An 18377-nucleotide genomic window follows, 5' to 3' on the forward strand; every position below is an offset into this window, starting at 1 on the left:
CCTCCCCTGCCCACTCCCCATGACCCCCTTGCAACACCGCAGTGCCTCCCCCTCCCCTTCCAGCCCCCTTTCCCAGCCCACCTCCCCCCCCGCTGTGGGTGTGGGGTGGGAGGGAAGGTGCCCCCGCCCCCTTACTTGGGGGGCAGGTGCCGAGACCCCACCAAACTCCCTGGAGCGCCTCGGGGTCGACCCCCACTTCCCAGCCGCCTTCCGGGGCCCGGGCGCGAGGCTCCCCCTTCGCGGGGGCGGTGCGGCTCCCCGGGCGCCGTGCCGGGGCGGGCGGAGGCGGCGCGGGGCGGCGCTGCGGGCCGGGTCGGGCCGGGCCGCGTCCTCCGCTCGCTCTGCGCCTCACGCGGCGGCAGGCAGGCAGGCAGGCAGGCACAGGCAGGCAGGCCGGTCCCCGCGCCTGGCGGCTGCCTCCGCCGACCGCAGCCCCGACATGGCCGGCCACAGCAGCAGCAGCAACGGCGGCGGCGGCGGCAGCGGGCCCTGCATCGTGGTGAGCTCCGGCCGGGGCGCGGGGGGCGAGCGGGGGGCCCCTCCGCTTCTCGGGGCCTGCGGCGGCCCGGCTGGGGGCGCGGTGAAGGCCCCCGCTGGAGGGATGGCGTGGGAAGCCTGCCCCCTCCAGAAGGGGGCTGGCTTCGCATCTCATCTGGGCCCCCCCAGAAGGGGGGCTTGGAAAATGGGGCTGCCTTTTCTCCCCCCCCCCACACACGCTTCAGGTTCTGCTGAGGGAGTTTGAAGGGGGGCTCAGCACTTGCCCCCCAAGTAAGAGGCGGTGGGAGGGTCTCCTTCCCTCCCACCCCCCAGAACTAGGGGGGAGATGGAGGTGGTCTTGGAAGGGGGGCACGGTGAGAGGTGGAGGGAGCTGGAAGGGGAAGGGGTCATGGGGGAGTTGGAAGGGAAGGGGGATTCAGTGGGGTGTTGGGGCGGGAAGGCATTGGGGGGCTTTAAGGGGAGGGGGAGTCATTGGGTGTGTTGGAAGGGGAGGGGGAGTCAGTGGAGGAAGGATGGGGGCTCAGTGGGGGGTTGGAAGGATGAAGGAAAGCCAGTGGGGGTTGGAAGGGGAGGGCAGTGCACGTGGGGGGAAGAATTCTGCTCTCCCAAGAGAGGGGAGATGGCGGGGAGGGGGATCAACCCAAGAAAGGAGTTGAAACTGGAGGCAAATGTGGAAGGGGGTGCGTGGGGGGCTTGGTTTGAACCCCAGTTCTTCCCTCTGCCCCCTCCAGAAGGGATAGCAGTAGTAATGAGGGTGTCCCCCTCAAAGAAAGGCTTGCCGTTGGGGGTTATGCAAAGGGAGGTTGAAGGGGAGGGGGCTTCATTTTGGCTTCTGCTCCCCCTCCCCACCTTAGATAGGGGCATGACTCCCACCCCGAAAAAGGTGGTTGGGCAGACAGTGAAGGTAAGCCTGAGTCAGTGAGTAGGGATTGGGGGAAGGAGTTTATAGTGGGGTTGGGAGCCTTGATTCTGGCCAGAGAAACGCACGCCCTGCTTCCCCAGTTGGTGATGTTGGATCTTCCCAATGAATTGACACCAAGAAAGGGGGGGTGGTGTTTTAGTTGGGTTGAGGGAGTTTAAGGGCTGAGAATGCGCTTGGCAGGAGGGCTAAGCCTCCACTTCTCAGAATCTGTTCCTAATATGCCAGGGCTGATTCTTGGCAGATATGAAGCAATCCTAATGAGTATTGTCTCTGAGCATGTACAGAGTGCCTTTGTCTTCCTACGTAGTCCATTCTCAACCGCAGCCTGACATTTGCCACTGTCAACCTCAGCCTGACATTTGCCACTGTCATCCGTTTGAGGGCTAAGAAGCAGGCAGGTTGCAGTTAGAAACTGATATGGGGAGGGGACTGGGGAGGCTGCTGTGGGTTGGTTAGGGGACAAAATGTCTTGTTTCTAACCGTACACTGTAAACTGCCTGTTCCTTAGCCCTCAAACACGTGACACTGTAGGTTGTTAGGGCTTCAAAAATTTTGAGGTGTGTAGGGGGAAGATATCATATGAGAGGAGCAGAGGTGAACTGGGATTGAAGGGTGTCCTAAGAGGAAGAGCACTGGGCTTGTTTGTGTCTTGGGAGTGGATGGGCACCATTTCTTTGGGGAACATGGAGGGGGATCCGGTTTAGTTGGCTGTCTGCATGTTTGGGAATGGAAATGTGTGGAGGAAGCAAAAGTGTTTACTCTTTGCTCAGCTTGAGAGAAATGCATTAAAGACCTTTGTGTGTGCTGGGGGCCCATGAGGGGCTTTGATACCTGCATGTGGGCAAAGCCAAGGGGTCTGCTGCAATTTGGAGGGCCTGTGCAGTTTGGTGGGTGGATGCTGGAGACTGAATGTGCCTCATTGAAAAGGGGTAGATGTGGACAGGAAATTCTGAAACATGACAAATATCAGAACAGTTTGCTTATTTAGTACATGTGGTTGCAGGATGAGAGGTTGCCTGGGAGTGCAAATTGTCCCATCCTTCTCTCAGGGTTTCTTTAAAAAAAAAAAAAAAAGGCGGCTTGCTCACCTAAGGGTAAGTCCCGCGGGACTTCCTTCCATTCACATGGTTGCCTTCTAGTTTATACCAAGCCCATGATATGAGTAACTTCCTGTCCCAAGGCGTGTAGGTTTAAAACGTACTTGCTGCATGTGTCGGCTTGATTTTGTTCGTATAAGCTAACTGTATCTGGGTTTGATGCACGTACAAAGAAGTTCAGGCTGGCTGCAAAAGCTGAGTGTGTCAAAAGCATTCAGGAGTTTAAGAGTGCACTGCTGTACTACAGTATAACCTTGAAATTTTTAATTAAATTAGTAATTTGTTTCAGTTTCTTTACTAATGCAGGATAAGATGGTAGATTCTGAATTTTAGCTTTTCCTCATCTTTCAGTAGGGTTGTGTTCCTCCCCCCCAGCTTTATTGTGTGTGTGTGTGTGTGTGTGTGTGTGTGAAGAATATGGGGAGAGGGAGGAAAGGGCATCCCCAAGGGGGTACAACTTCAAGCTTATCCCATATGAAACTCCGGTCTGAGATGTTTGTGAGAGGCAACAATTGTAGCATCTTTTGCATCCTCCTATGTTGGTGAGGTCTGATTCCAAGAGCAACATCAGCAACTGCTGAACCCTCACCTCTTGCTATGTAAAGGGAACACAGAAGACTAGGTACTGTAATCTGCCATGACTGAGACCCTTAACAAATGCGAGTCAGTCAAGGTTTTGACATAAGGTCACGTCCCAGGAATTAGCTCATTTTTGGACACTGCAAGGTAGAACCCCAGCTTGTTGCTCCCCCAGGCTTTGGTAACACCTTTCCCTTTTTAATGCTCAGCTGGGACTTACTTTACCGACTGACACAACCAACCTAATGCAGAGGGAAGTCCAGAATATAGTCCTTGGAGGAACTGAACAATGAATTTGAACCCAAAAGTGCTGTGCACAGGCATCTTGAGAAGCCTGAATGTTGTTGTTGGTGGACCTCAGCAGACCCTGCCTTGAATTGTAGGCCTCCCAGCATCAGGAGGTATCCAGGTTGGGTGCTGACCAAGGTGCCAAGCCCACCTTAGGGCCCACCTGCCACCCCAACTCCAGAACCTTCAGTCCCAGGGGCAGTGGTAGTGTCCAAGCACCATTGTGGGTCAGGTAGGGGTGTGTAGCATGGGGGCCCCTGTGCAAGTCTTTGCCCCAGGGCCCCCAGCAGCTTGGCATTAGCCCTGTCTCCCTAGGACATCATGAACCAGATTCAAGGCCTGGCTCTTGTAGGCTGAATTCAGCTTCTGTGTGGCATGTGGGAGTTTTCCAGGTGCCTTCTTAAGAAGAGGCAGAGGGAGCTGATGTTATTCCTTCCTCTTGGACATTACATTGGAAGCAAGGCTGACTGGCCCCTGTGCTGCAACCCAGCCAGTAGTTTGTGCTCACAGAACATTCCTGAAGAGGCTTTCAATTCACAACAAGGAATTCCTCATTCAGTTCTGTGCTGGTGTTTGTTGACATATGGGCGAAGCCCAGCGCATTTGACAACTGGAGAATGAAAGTAAAAACCCAGATATTGTTTTCAGTAAGTGGAGAAGGAAAAAAGGTGCTGCCTGTGGTGTGTTGTCGCATGCACTTCCAGGAGTTAAAAGGACCAGACGCTTGTGCAAGCATTAAAAAGTGAAAACTGACATTCTCAGAATTCTTTGCCATTTTTGAATCTTTAAAAATAAACCAAAAACTGCTTTTAGCTTTTGATGTTTCGGTGTTTGGGCTTCAAATGCTGCTTGCTGCAGAAAATTGCAAGTTTTAAAAGTAAATAAAATGAATCGGCTTTGAGTTGTTAAAAAAAATAAAAAAATCCCACACTCTTTTAAGTATGGAAGATGAGCCAGTCTACAGGCATACAGGGGTTTGCACAGGCATAACGGTTGGATGGAATTAGGAACCTTTACCAAGTAGCTAATACTTTTTATCAAACCATGCACAAGCCAGGTCCCTGAGCACAACTTCCTTGGCTCCCCAGTGAGTATGGTTTGGAGGTACCCAAAGTGCTGTTAATTTGTGGTTTGTTCCACAGTATGGCCACTCCTAAATATGAACAAATTTTCCCCCACCTCCTCAAAACGCAAGTGTTTTGGTTTATAGCAATTGTGTCGCCTCTCGCTGACTTGGGGCTCTCATACCTTGCAATAATGAAAGTCTTTTCCCCCCTTTCTCTGTGCCTTTTGTCACGTTGCTTCCCAGTTTCCAAATAGTCACCCCACCTTTCTTCATAATGCCTCTTCCCTCTTAAGACCACCAAGCTCTTGAACTATCCAGGCTTTGACAGCTCCTCCTCTGCCACCTAATTCTTTGCAACCCATCCTTGTGTTTGCCAGTCCCTCCGTGCCTGTCTTGTCTGTGTAACATTGATAGTGAGAAAGGGACATACCACTTATATGTTTTGGGTTGCATCCAGCACTCCAGTAATGATAAGCTGGCATATAGCAGAGAGACATTCCCTAGTCCAGATGTCTTCAGTTGGTGTGTGTTTCCAGCAATGAGTTGGACAAAGGAGGAGTCAGATTGGAGGAGTGGGTTAGCTAGGGAGAGCTCTGGTTACTTGGTGAACAAAGGGGCATGGGAGGTGGAGTAGAAGGATGACGACAGTCCTAGCATTACCCAAACTAGAATTGCCATTATAGTCTCAATGCATATAAAGTTTCCTTTCTTTATGAGGTGCTGCTTTGTACCAAGGCCGAAATGGTGCCCTATCATCATGGACTTTGACTGGCCATAGCTCTCCAACTTTCCATTATCTTTCCTGGCCTGGATTTATTCAAATGATTTATAAGCCAAAAGGCTATCTCATTCAAGATATAAGCCTTTTTGGCTTATAAATCCTTTGCATTTTGGAATAATTTTCCTAGTTCTGGAGCTTTTCTGTTGCATTTTTCCTCCACTAGCAGTACATGATAAATGGTATCTGACTTTACCTTTTGTGGTTTTTCTTTCAGATTGGAGATGATGAACAAGGCTACGACCTAGATTTGTTCTGCATACCAAAACATTATGCAGAAGATTTGGAAAAAGTCTACATTCCTCATGGACTTATTATGGACAGGTTTGTTTGTCCTCCAGCCAGTATTCTGAAATAATCATTTCCAGGAAGACTTGTGTTTCTATTTTAAATAAAATTTTCCTCCTAATAATTTTTGTTTCCTTTGTGTGGGTGAGGCCCAGGAATTCTATCCGTGTAGCTTACTCCCCTTGATTTGGGTGTACATAGATATACTCTGTAGGCAGTAAAAGTGATAATCTTAGATGAAAATGTCTCCAGTGTGCAGCAATGCCCTTGAGTGAGCTCAGTTCGTGGTGGGTTGTGCCTTGATTTACTGCACCTCTTGCAAACAGTTGCCAGTTTTTCATCCATGACTTGGAGTCCTTTTTTTGCTACAGGTGATGTGTGCTATTCTCTCATTTGGGAAGAAGTCCAAGTTTTAATATGGACATCTATTTCCATGTTTCTAGGCCCCTGTATAGTTATCAAGGTCTGTAAGCAGCTGAGTAACCCTCTTTGTAACAATTAAGCCTTTACTTTTAACAATTCTGCCTTTAAGAATTTAGAAAAACAAAGCAGCAGTGTAACAAGAATGGGGGCTGATGATACTGTAAAACAAGTTGCCTCTCAAACCCGGAGGTGGTGTTTCTTAATTTAATCATAAAAATAACCGTGATTAGTTTACACACTCAAATATAATTTTTGCTGATGGTGTAATACAGTGCATATCGTAGAAGTCCAACTTGTTGGCATTGCTAGCATGTAGCATTTGGAAAGCACGACTTTTAAAATACAAGTATGGCATTTTGCTCCTTGGCTGCTGATCCACTAGTAACCAAGTTCAGGCTGCAGTTCGTTTGAGATGAGAGGGTGAATTAAATTTGCCTTTTAAAAATCTGTGAACTTCATATCTTTTGAAAGTTGTCCAGTAACTAGGCAGGGACCCAAATTTGCTTTGGCACATGCAGCCCTATAAAATCAAGGGAGTTTGGCAGTGTTGCTATTAGATTAACCTTGACAAGTGAGAAAAAGCAGAAATGTCACTGACTAGTAAATAGACATAGCCAGTGTGAAGTGGGGGGGGGGGGTAAATGCTATATTAAGGGAAGAGGCACTGTTTTATCTCAGTGTGTCTATTTCCCAGGGTTGGGAGTAACTCCTGATATTGTGTGACCCTAAGTTGGTATGCAAAATCATCATCATTATTAACTGAAACACTGGATGTTGCACAGTACATTATATTGTCTTTTTTTGGCTTAAATTCTCTCTCTGTCTCTCTCTCTCTCTCTCTTTCTAGGACAGAAAGATTGGCCCGCGAAATTATGAAGGGCATGGGAGGGCACCACATAGTTGCTCTCTGTGTGCTTAAAGGAGGCTACAAGTTTTTTGCCGACTTGCTGGACTACATCAAAGCCCTGAATCGAAACAGTGACAAATCTATTCCTATGACTGTTGACTTCATCAGGTTGAAGAGCTATTGTGTAAGTGTTGTTAGGACACCGCGGCTTGTGGCTTGACTGCTTTAGCTAGCCGTGATTATGATTGCTCCTGATTGCCTCTTGCTCCTCGAGTCCTCTGTGTATGAATTTGTGGGTAGTTTGTAACGTGCTGAACTCTGTAGCCACTGTGTGAGCTGCTTCTGCCTGTTCCAAAGCCCAGTGTGACCAGTGGCTCTTGGGGCGTGCAGCTGGGAAGGGGAGGAGGAGCGGCAGCCCCATGTTGCCTTCTCCAAGTTTTGTCACGGAACACCCCCTTCCTAGCTCCTAGGTTGCAGGAGGCAGTGGATTCTCATGTCATGCTGAGTAGGTCCTTCCTGAGCCCTTCCTCGAGGTCCCCAAAGCCTTGGGGAGTAAATTTCTGGAGAAGTCTCTGTTTATCAGTGTTTTGTAACTTCCCAAAGTAGTTTGGATGAGCGGGTTTAAAATTAACCTCCTAGTATTGCCCATATCTGCTTGCAAGATGTACAGATAGTTCAGAAGGAGGATGTTATCAGATGGTCGTCAATTGTTAATTGCAAGCCGGGATGTGAAAGAAGGTCATTCTTGGAGAAGGACAAGTGAGGCAGCAGGCAAAGGGGCCTATAGGACCCTCCCCTTCCATGGCCTCAGTTCAGAGTAGGGGCAGGGTCAAGATTTTGTAGTACAGAGGTAACTATTTCAGAAGGCACCCCCTGGCCCCTCACTATGAGCTCACTAGCTTGAGGTCTAGCTCGTCACTTTTGCTGCAGAATGCTCACTGGTGGTAAGCACATAGTTGACCCATTGGTCCGAGATCACATTTGCACTGCCTTTGGGAATTATCTACTTGACATTGTTTTGTCTTTGAAGTATTTTCAGTAGAAGTGGTTTTTTAACTGCTGTTTTGCTTAAATGAGGAAAAAAGACAGTACTGATAATTCAACGTTTACCATTGAAGTGGAACAGACAAAAGAAAATATTTCTTTACTCAGCGTGTGGTCGGTCTGTGGAACTCCTTGCCACAGGATGTGTTGCTGGAGTCTAGCCTAGATGACTTTAAAAGGGGATTGGACAAGTTTCTGGAGGAAAAATCCATTACGGGGTACAAGCCATGATGTGTATGCGCAACCTCCTGATTTTAGAAATGGGCTATGTCAGAATGCCAGATGCAAGGGAGGGCACCAGGATGAGGTCTCTTGTTATCTGGTGTGCTCCCTGGGGCATTTGGTGGGCCGCTGTGAGATACAGGAGGCTGGACTAGATGGGCCTATGGCCTGATCCAGTGGGGCTGTTCTTATGTTCTAAGTAGGTGGTATTTGAAGTGTTAATCATTTTCACTTGGGTAAGGAAAATGTAAAATGACCATCTGAATAGCACCATCTGGAAAGTATTAGTTCTGTGATTCAGGCAGTGCACCCCTATAAATCCCCTTCCCCATTACTTGTAGACTTGATTTGAGTAGACAACAAGAGTGAAAAAATATGGAAATGACTGAATTGGAAACATAATTTGCTTGATTTGACTGTGAAATTAGTGATCAAATGGTTTACAGAGCTGAAATGGCTGGCACCGAGAGGACTGCATGAAAGTGGGCATTGCTGTGGTGTGATTGATTAACCGCAGAGAGAGAGAGAGAGAGAGAGAGTTTTGTGCAGGTGATCCTATTTTGCTGATTTCAGGAACAGCAGAGGGTACTTTCTCCAGTTCACCAGGATGAAATGCTACACAAAAATGGGTGGATGAAGAAGGTAGCACAGATTTCATTAGCTGTTCTGTTTCTATCCATGCCTGCACAGGATGCCTCCTTCTGTTTAGAAGTCACAGAGAATGCTGGCAGCCATGTCCCACCACCCACCCCAGTCCCTACAGCCGCCCTGACTGTCTGTTTTCCTGAATTGCTGCCATTATAAGAGACCTGGTTGAAGAACAGGAAGCATCACCTCTTCCAGACAGACAGCTCTGTTTTCCACTGGGTCCCGGAAATGTTTTATACCTTGGCCAGTTTGCTTTTGGGGGAGGCTTCATCAAGGTGGGGGAAGAGGGCTGCTACAGGGAGAAAATTTTTTAAAAAACATTTTGTGGGGATGACATGTCTGTGCTCCTGTTGTCTCACAGCTGAGAAAATATTGCTTTTCCTCTGTGGTGTGGTGCCTGGTTCCAGCCAGGGCTTCCAGTCTTTGGAATAACCCTGCTTTCATAAGGCTTTAAAAACATTACCATGACACATGTTTTTCCTTCCCTGTGTGAAATTAGAATGACCAGTCAACTGGTGATATCAAGGTGATTGGTGGGGATGACCTCTCAACTTTGACTGGGAAGGTATGTCCGTTTTAACAACAGAAGCTAGGTGTGTATGTCTCGTTTCTTAAAAGTTGATGGGCATCACTTGGGTAAGCCTCTACTCTTTGCAAAACCAATTAACCTTGTTTTGAAAAAAACTCAAGTCAGTGCAGTTTGTGGTATGCTACTAGCCTATATTTGTAATACACAGAAGGCATTTCAGAGGCAGGTGCAATATACAACTGCTGCAAACTCCCTTCCCCTTTTTGGCAGTGTTATAGGGTGTACCTGCATTTTGTATCAACCCCATTTCTGCACGGGGTGGTTTTTGTCCTGGTGAAAGGACTGTTTCTCCCGTTTTAAAGCATTCACAGTCATAAAGAGTGGTGAGAAGACCCTGCCTCGACCCTGCTTCACAACAAATCACAGAGATGGTGTCAATCCACTGCCATGAGCTGTGATAGCTAAGTGGAGCCTCCATGCGGTATTCCAGGTGTTGGGGGGCCTCCAGGGAGCTGCCATTCCAGCTTCAATTCCAGATGTTGGGGGTCAGCACACAGGGGGCTCCCAAGAGTTAATTGAAGCAGCTGTTTCTGCAGTTGCAGTCTCCAGCTTCTCCCGTATTGGCCAACTTCAACAGTTCACTTACCTGGACCCTCCCCCTGTGTGCACAAAACATGGCACTCACGCCACATTTCAGGCAGCTGGGGTGGTGTGTGCCTCTTTTCCCTTTTTTAAGTACAGAGACAGCTCTTGGACATGGGAATGAGTGCTCCTCCTGCCACCTTCGGTGTGGTACTGGTTTTCTGAAAAAGCTTCCATGGATGAATTTTCAATGTTTTTTCTTAGCTATCTGCGAGAAGATGCTTAAAGGAGCTCAGAAACGCCACGTAATTTGAAACAGCAGGATGCTGCGTGCGAGACATCCGATTTGGTCTCCACACTTTTCTTCCTCATTCCCAGTTAGTTTTTAAATCTTCGTTGTTACTACATTGGGATTAGTTGTTTACTTTTAGACTGACTGTCCAGTCTGAGCCTTAAAAAAAATGCACTAATGAGCTCTAGCAACTTGGGTAATTTAACCGAAGGGCACAATTTGCAGGCTTTTTCTGCTGGGTTGTTTCATTAAGCAAGGCATCTGCCTCTGTTTGTGTGCTGGCTAATTGAAATGAAAAACAGTCAGATATTTGGATGAATGTAAATTGGAAACCAGGCTTGACTTAAATTACTCATGGACTTTTATCTTTTTTTCCCCCTCCCGCCTTTTCTAGAATGTCTTGATTGTAGAAGTAAGTACTATAGTTTGCATTGACTTTTTTTAAAGTGTGTATGATTTGGGGTAAGGCTGTGTTAATAACAGTAATGAATTTTGCTGCTTCCTTGCAAGATAGCACCATTCTCCTCCAAAATAATGGACATTCCTTGGCTCTGTATCAGTGTATAGAGTGTAGATTAGAATCTTGCAAAGAGACAAAGTGTCTCCAAACTCATGCCATGAGAGGCCTTTTAACTTGCACATTGGGTTTCTTGCTTCCTACATGAGTAACCAGGAATATCGCTCTATTGTTGAACCAGTTCTGCTTAATAGCATTGTGATTAATTCAGCCATAGCTTGTTAATATTTTTCTCAACCATTGCCATTCTCCTCATGAAAGAGAGAGCTCACAGTATGCGATTCAGCTCTAGCCTGCGTTTCAGTGTCTTAATGTTGTATCCATGTGCAAATATGTTCCTTTTGATCATTGTGATGTTTACTCGCACCCCTGTGATGAACATGAGTCTTATCCCTACCTATATGTATACAGTTTTGCCAAGCAGGCATCTGAAAGAGCTGGATTGGACTTCACGAGGCTGACATTTTGTTTTCTCTTTTTAATGGTCAGGATATCATCGACACTGGTAAGACCATGAAGACTCTGCTTTCTCTGCTGAAGCAGTACAATCCCAAGATGGTGAAGGTGGCCAGGTGTGTTTGATTGCTGCCACTAGTACTGCAGCTTGCATTTTCAAGTGCACTGTCATAGGATGAAAACAACAAGTTTAAAAGGACTATGGAAAGCTTTAGAGGAGGAAAGCTTCGGAAGAGCCCCTAAATCCTTTGGCTGTCTTTGGTGGATTTTGGGTTCCTGCACACGTGCAATAGGCAAGCCAGGAGAGGCAGAGAGAAAGCACACAGGCAGAGCAAGCAAGTAGGTTGTGCGATGGCAATGGAGCAGCAGGATCGAGATGTAGGTTGCAGTGGGGGTGGTGCAGTAAAGTGCAAGTGGCCAGTCTGTTGTCCTCGGGCAGCCTACTGCCTAGGGCAGTTGGTGCCCTGACCCCGGTCTAGCTGCGCCATTGGTTTAGACCCATTTGGGTCAGTTATAATTCCAAATGCTTTGAAGGCTTTCCACAGGGAGGGTGTTAGCTTTTTGCTGTATACTTTACTCCATTCCTAACTCTGCCCTTGGTTGTTGGTCTTGTGTGAAAGTCCCTCACTTATTTACAGTCAGAAGTCTTGTCTTCTCCATTTCTTTGCTCCTGCCGACCTGTATATAGCAAAAAGGAGAGATTGTTTGGGGACAAGAATATTTAAAGGCATTTAAAAATTAGCATTTTAAAATAAATTTAAAACCCAAATATTTTAAGAATTATAAAAGGAATCAAAGCACAGGCTGGCCTCACGCTAGAACAGCCAGGCTGGTGGGCTGTGGCTCCCCTGGACCCTGTGCCCCTCAAACAGCTACATTTTATATGTGCACTAAATAGAGTTTGAGCATTCTTACCACCCAAGTCTTGTCTTCTCAATGCCCAGTGAAAGTGTTCTTTTTCCACTTACCCTGTTGGGATGATTCTACCTTCCTGAGCAAACTTCATTGTTGGCCTTCCTGCTCTTGGCTTCACAGTTCTGTTTGCATTGAGAGAACGAGGGGGTTTCTTTGCATGCTTGGGGTGGCCTGCTTGGACCCAGGGCACAAAGGGCAGGCTGCCTAAAAGGCACAGCCTCTGAACATAGTGGGCGCGTGTAAACACACACTGTGCGTGTGTGTGTTTAAGTTAGTTTCCAACGTGCTCAAACTGATTTTTAAAAAAGTAGTTGTGCTTCTTTTGTTTGTCTGTGCAAACCAGCAATTCTGTTGGCTTAAGCTTGTTTATCAGCTGTATGTACATTTCATGATAAAGATGTATGGGGCTATCGGAACCAGAGATAAGTGAAGAGCAAAGGAGTCTTGCCAGTTTCAGTTGCCATAACAGCACCCAAGCACTCCTGTTGGAGGTGACTAGGGTGCTGCTTGGGTTTGACCTTGGCAGGATGAGGACCAGAATACACTGGCAGTCTGAGCATGCTATGGGATATTGCGGCGAGTCCTTCCCACTCTCTGAATGTACGAGAGATACATATCTCGTATAATATGTATGGGAGGGGAAAGGATTCTATTTATTTATACCACACCTTTCCCTTTTATATTAAAATGCTCAATGTCATTTATCTCAACAAGAGATAAAAGTACACTAAAATCAACTGCATGTAGCATAAGAACAGTGAAAGGAAAACTAAAACGGCAGCAAAAAAAACACTAGGTTAAAAACCCTTCACAGCTAGTGTAGAAATAACAGATCAAACTCCATTTTAGCAGCTTCAGAGTAAGAAAGGCAGCCAGACAGAAGGGATGCTAAAAGCCCGTATAAGCAGGAGGTGGCTCCTTGACCAAGGAGGGCAGGAAGAAGCATCCCTTGTCTGCCCATCAAAGAGCTGGACAGGATGTCCCGGCACAGAGCTGTGAGACACTCAGGTTCCCCTCCTTCACTCTCCTGTCTTTGAAGAGACAGATGATGCGTTGTGATGCCATCACTTTGTCCTCGTCCTCTCCTGGCATCAAGGAGCAGCCTTTGTTCTTTGGTGGAGTTTGCAGAGAGATGCTGAGAAAAGTCCTTTTGTGGCCCTCTGAGTTTTGGTGCTGGTGTTTGCAGTGAGACGAACCCCAGTTGGTGATGGGGCAGTCAAAATGTGGCTGTTGTCCCTTATGCAACCAGCATGGAATGTATTGAATGGATTAAATTCTACCAGCTGTTCATTTTGTTTGTTTGGGTCTCTCCAACAGCTTGTTGGTCAAAAGAACACCCCGAAGTGTGGGATATCGACCAGACTGTGAGTGCACTTTACGTTCAGCTTCAAAACATATTGTCTCTAAAAGCATGTTAAGGACCCAAGCATATTTTGGAGGTTAGGAGGAGAGAGAGGTACAATTTGTCTGAAAGAGGAATCACTCGATGAAAGAGCACCTGGGATTTAATTAAATAGAGAAGGAGATCTGAGTGTGAGAGAAGACAGTGGTAAGGGGGCAGTGGGCAGGACGTGGAGTAAGAGTAAGGAGTGTGACCACCTGCATTATAAAAATCTTAACTGTATAAGATAAAACGCAACAGTTTTGCTATAGGTTTATGGTAGAGAGCACTGGAAGGACTAAAAGTAAATTGGCCGAATGAATATTTTGCCGGTGTTTTAAGATACCTTGAGTGAAATGGGATGGAATGTCCCCACCAATTTGAAGCCCTGGTGTCCATCACCTGCCCCCTGCCTTCCTTTCAAGCATGGTGTAGTTGGGAGAATTTGCATTTTTGAAAGGGCCTCCCCCACGTTACAGTGTAGTTTTCCCTGTGTCAAGAAGTCTGTGTCGGGCACTGGGTTCGCGACGCCAAACTCTGCCAATTGGGTTGTGGTGCAGCATTATCAGTTGAGAGCTGGAAATGATCTTTAAATCGCCCAGAGTGGAACACCTTGTCAAAATGTTAGTCAAGTTTAACACGTGGATGAATTTCTGTTTTTTTCAGTTGTTGGGTTTGAAGTGCCAGACAAGTTTGTGGTGGGATATGCCCTGGATTATAATGAATACTTCAGAGATTTGAATGTAAGTAATGGCTTGATATCCTTTCCCAGTTTGAAGAGACACTTGGCCAACAGTCTGAGGCTAAGAGGCAAAGAAGGAAGGCCCATAGCCAGGGAGACAGACCAGGGACAGACTGCACTTGCTCCCGGTGTGGAACGGATTGTCACTCCCGAATTGGCCTTTTCAGCCACACTAGACGCTGTGCCAGAACCACCTTTCAGAGCGCGATACCAGAGTCTCTCGAGACTGAAGGTTGCCAACACAGGCTTGATATCCATCTCCTGGCTTAGAAACCAAGGAGAGCGTTCACTCTTTTCCCCAACTCCCCAGTTTCACATCTGGATGTCACTCCTGCCGCTGCTTTTTGTGTGACGTGGGCCCCCTGGCCGAAGGCTGCTTTACCCCAGAGTGTGTGTCGCAATGCTTCAAGGTGTGATCACGCTTTGGGAACCACTGGGGTAAGGCGACCTTTGACCAAAGGGCCTAACTGTTTGCTGGGGCATTGCAGGCTGCCTGGTGCCCAGCAGGGAGTCTGCAATCCGAGTCAGCGACAGGAGACTCAGTGCAGTGGACAGAGCTGCAGCGCGCAGAAACTGTGCACTGGGCCCTCCCAGACCCTCTTATCACTGTTGTGAGGCTTGCAACACTAGCTGAACCTGGAAGTGGCAGTGACATTACAGTGTGTTGTGTTTTGCATTATCATCCCTTCCTTCCGGGTTCCAAGGGTGTCCACAAGACACCCGCAAGTTTGGGAAGCGATGCCTTTACTTAGCCCTTTTTGGTCCAACCCCAGCTCCATATTACCCTGCTATTACATATTAGCCAGTTGCCTGTGGGGTTTTCCTTGGAGGGATGTCCAGAGCCTGGCCCAGAAGGGTGTCTCAGCAGGGGCCCCTCTGAAATCCACCAGGCCATTCCTGTCAGTGAGGCTGCTAGTGGGCATTGGCCAAGCTGATGTTGGTTTAAGCAGAATCTGCCTTTTTTTTTTCCTCCTTCCCCCTCCCTACAAAATCACCCCTTCTAGGCTGCATCAACATAGATGATAACCCCTCACCCTGTGAGCCTTTTCCCCCCTCTTAAACTAGATATAAAGATGCTTTCCCCCCCTCCCTGGCTGCATGAGCCTGTCTGGAATTTGACCCTATGCCCTCTCACACCCAAAGCAGAACGCTCCCTTAGACCAACAGACCTGCTACCTCACTCTTAAACACTTAAAAATTTTGCTGCCCTGTTGCTTTTTCCTCTACCTTGATCTGGAATTCAGAAGAGCAGACCTTGAGGGGTCAATTAATCTGTGTGTTGATCTTGAATACATGTCCTAAAAGCATGTTAATTGGAGAAGGCATTCAGAATCAGACGGACGGGGCCTGCTGAAACTTTGTGTTGCTGGGATTCCTGGTTATAGCTGTGTCTCAGCATGCACCCAGTTGAGTTTATCCTGTGGAACTTCATGGGAGCCACATTGCCTTGTGCCATCCCAGATCCTGTGTCTTGGTCACGCAAGACGGGGGCAGAGCTTTGCAATGTGGCTTCTGTATCCATATCTCTGCACACATGAGCTGTGACTTGGGGGTAAGCACATGTCGAATTGTGAAGAGTCTAGTTAAGCTTCTGACCCACACAGTCCTTGTATGCTCTATATTTCAGCACATTTGCGTGATCAGTGAGACTGGGAAGCAGAAATATAAGGCATGACGACCAGGCTCAAGCACAACAGCTGCTGGACTCTGAAGCAAACCTTCACCGTGTCCATTGTTCCCCGTGGCTTTCAACTCTGGTCACCAACTTAAAATTGTGGAATGCTTCAAGCTTGTCATTTTGCTTGCTATAACTTATTGCATGTCCCATTGTATGGGAACTTTGTCTTGTTCATTTGCATTTAAGAAATGTCGGGTGGTACAGTTCTGTACCTCCTTCCCCCCCTTTTTTTAAATTTGCACTATGAATCTACCGGTTTCAGCTGCTCCCTCCCTTGCTCAACCCCCTCAAGGGTAACTGCTGTTTGCTGAAGTCCCGTTTAACCCTTCAGGGCATAATATTCCTTTTTTCCTTTAAAACCTCATCAGCCCAGAACTGTAATAGTTATAAGTACTGTAAATGTATAAGGCATTTTGAGATGGGAGATCTATATTAGTAATATTTTTAAAAAAAATAAGTAATTTAAGTTTTATATTGTAATGAATGCAGAAATTAGGGTGATTATTGAACGGCTGCTCCAGGGGCGAGGGTGCCGTGCTGTACAGAAGGGGCAGCTGTCGAAAGCTTCTCTGGTCTCCGAGGAGCGTGGACAATGTTTTGCGATCTGCTTTTTCTGGAGTTGCCTTACTTGCCTCTTACCGGAGTTCCGAGTCTTGTGTTTTGTGCGTTTTCTTTTTTTAAAGCCATTTTGGCCTGAGAAGAGAGTGAGTGACACAATTGAATGTTTAAGCAGCCACTGAGCTCTCCACCTTCTGTAGGATTAACGGTGCAGTCCCCTGGCCAACTTCTCTCACTCGGTCCCTACAGGCTTGCACACGAGAAGTTCCAATTGGGATTGTGGCTTAATCCTCCTTTCCCTTCTCCATCGGTCTAGCAGCATCGCCTTTCGGATCTGTCAGTCTTAATGTATTTCACCTCTATGAGAAACGACTGTAGTGTTGAAGAAACACGACCTACTTTCAGACCAAGGCTGTCTCGGACACCTGTGCTGTCTTCTCCCACCTGCTTAAACATCTGTGGCACCCCCTTCTCCACCCACAGCCGCCTCTGTTTTTTCTATCCATGAAAGCAAACTCTTTGGGCCAGGCAGTGACTCTGTTCAGATCCAACTGCAGTAGTAGAGGAGAAATAGCCCTCTCATTTCCTCTCATAGGGCAAGATGTCAGCGTGCCCAAAAAACACTTGTTTGTTCTGCTCTGGCAAAGTAAATAGCACAGATGAACTGTTCATTAAACACCCATGTGTGGAAAAGCAGAAAGTGCTTTGCAACTGATCCTTTCATATCTTCTTCCTTTTTTGTGGTGGTCTTTTTAAAAAAATGTATATTCAGTGTGTGGAATCTCTTAACGTGTGTCTTTCACAGGCATTCTTTCCATACCTAGAGCCACATCAGTTTTTGGGGAGGGGAGGAGTGGTCAATTAATTTGCATTTACCCAAGGAACAAGTGTGAGCTCAGTTGTCTTCCATAAGTGATTTTAGTGTAGTTGCTACAGTGCATTCTAGGTCTTCTTGCCATTTACAGTCACATCTGGGTGGGCTCAGAGCCGGAGGTGATGCATTGTAGCACTGGCTTTCTGGATCACCCCATGGCTGGTCTCCCTGCATTTTACAGAGAACATCGCCCTCTGCTGAACACACTGCTTGTTGCAAGGGCAGGAGTTATTCATTCTGGTGATGCAGAGGCCTTTCTGCTCAGCTCCTCCTCAAACTGGCAGGGAGCTTTTAAATTTGTTTCCAGACACTCAGCTAGAAGTGCACAGTTTTTTTGTAATTCATAATCATGTACTGTTAGTAGAGGGGTCCAATCCACATCCCACTGAAGTCAAACTTGCTTCGAGTATCCCAGCTAGCCTAGAACGCTGCACCCAAATAATTGCAAAGCGAAATGGTCCTCTGTGCTTCATCTCCATGTCTGTCACCCATCTGTTCCTCAGGTCCCTGTTTTTCAGGCCACTGCTTGCCTCTTGGCAAGTGCCCCAACCTTTAGCGTGGGTGTTTCTTTAGAGCACTTTCCCCAGTACTTCCTTTTCCTGATCTCTGCTCTTGACCTCGGGCTTCTGCCTTTTTATCAGGCAAGCGCCTTTCTTTTTTTGCTCCCTTCAGTCACTGTGACACTTAGTTACCCTCTTCGTTGATCTGTAGCTTGCCCTGGGTGTGTGTGGGTGCACTTGTCTCCTCCTGTGAGAGTTACTCTCAGCCCAATGGACACCTGTCATCAGAGGTGGAAGCAGCCTCTCCCCTGAGCTGTCGGAAAACTGGTGAACATTCTGAGCCATCCTGCCACTGCGTATAATTGACTTCAGAGGATTCAAAAATGCAGAATAATATATATTAGTTCAGCATTTCTCAAACTAGCTCAGTTGCTGTTGAAAATATAGAGCTGAAAATACAGGGTATAGAACTGCTGGGCAGGGAGGGATCGCAGTGCGAGAGAAGCCTGGTGCTTTGCCCTGAATAGGTGGGAAGATGGGATAGAGGGGAGGGCTGTATGGCTGGAGAAAGATTCAAGTATGTGTTCTGTTTTGGCTTCCGAGCTGGAACGTTTGAGCTCCAAGCCATGCAAAATAACAGCACGTGTAATGGG

General features: G+C 47.3%; 1 protein-coding gene across 1 annotated transcript; it reads left to right on the forward strand.

The window, feature by feature from the left end:
* Positions 1-331: 331 nt before the first annotated feature.
* Positions 332-17050, forward strand: HPRT1 (hypoxanthine phosphoribosyltransferase 1). The gene is made up of 9 exons (XM_066639880.1): positions 332-499; positions 5446-5552; positions 6787-6970; positions 9200-9265; positions 10498-10515; positions 11110-11192; positions 13309-13355; positions 14039-14115; positions 15742-17050. The coding sequence occupies exons 1-9, from the start codon at positions 440-442 to the stop codon at positions 15787-15789; spliced, it is 690 nt and encodes a 229-aa protein (XP_066495977.1). The 5' UTR covers positions 332-439; the 3' UTR covers positions 15790-17050.
* Positions 17051-18377: the final 1327 nt, after the last annotated feature.

This window comes from Tiliqua scincoides, chromosome 12, assembly GCF_035046505.1.
Source record: "Tiliqua scincoides isolate rTilSci1 chromosome 12, rTilSci1.hap2, whole genome shotgun sequence".
Lineage (NCBI taxonomy): Eukaryota > Metazoa > Chordata > Lepidosauria > Squamata > Scincidae > Tiliqua > Tiliqua scincoides.

What these genes read in the sequence shown, in the direction of transcription:
- HPRT1 (XM_066639880.1), top strand. Translation starts at nt 440, where the DNA reads ATGGCCGGCCACAGCAGCAGCAGCAACGGCGGCGGCGGCGGCAGCGGG. An exon ending in GCAGCGGGCCCTGCATCGTG is followed by an intron (nt 500 to 5,445) that starts GTGAGCTCCGGC and finishes TTTTTCTTTCAG; the next exon opens with ATTGGAGATGATGAACAAGG. An exon ending in CATGGACTTATTATGGACAG is followed by an intron (nt 5,553 to 6,786) that starts GTTTGTTTGTCC and finishes CTCTCTTTCTAG; the next exon opens with GACAGAAAGATTGGCCCGCG.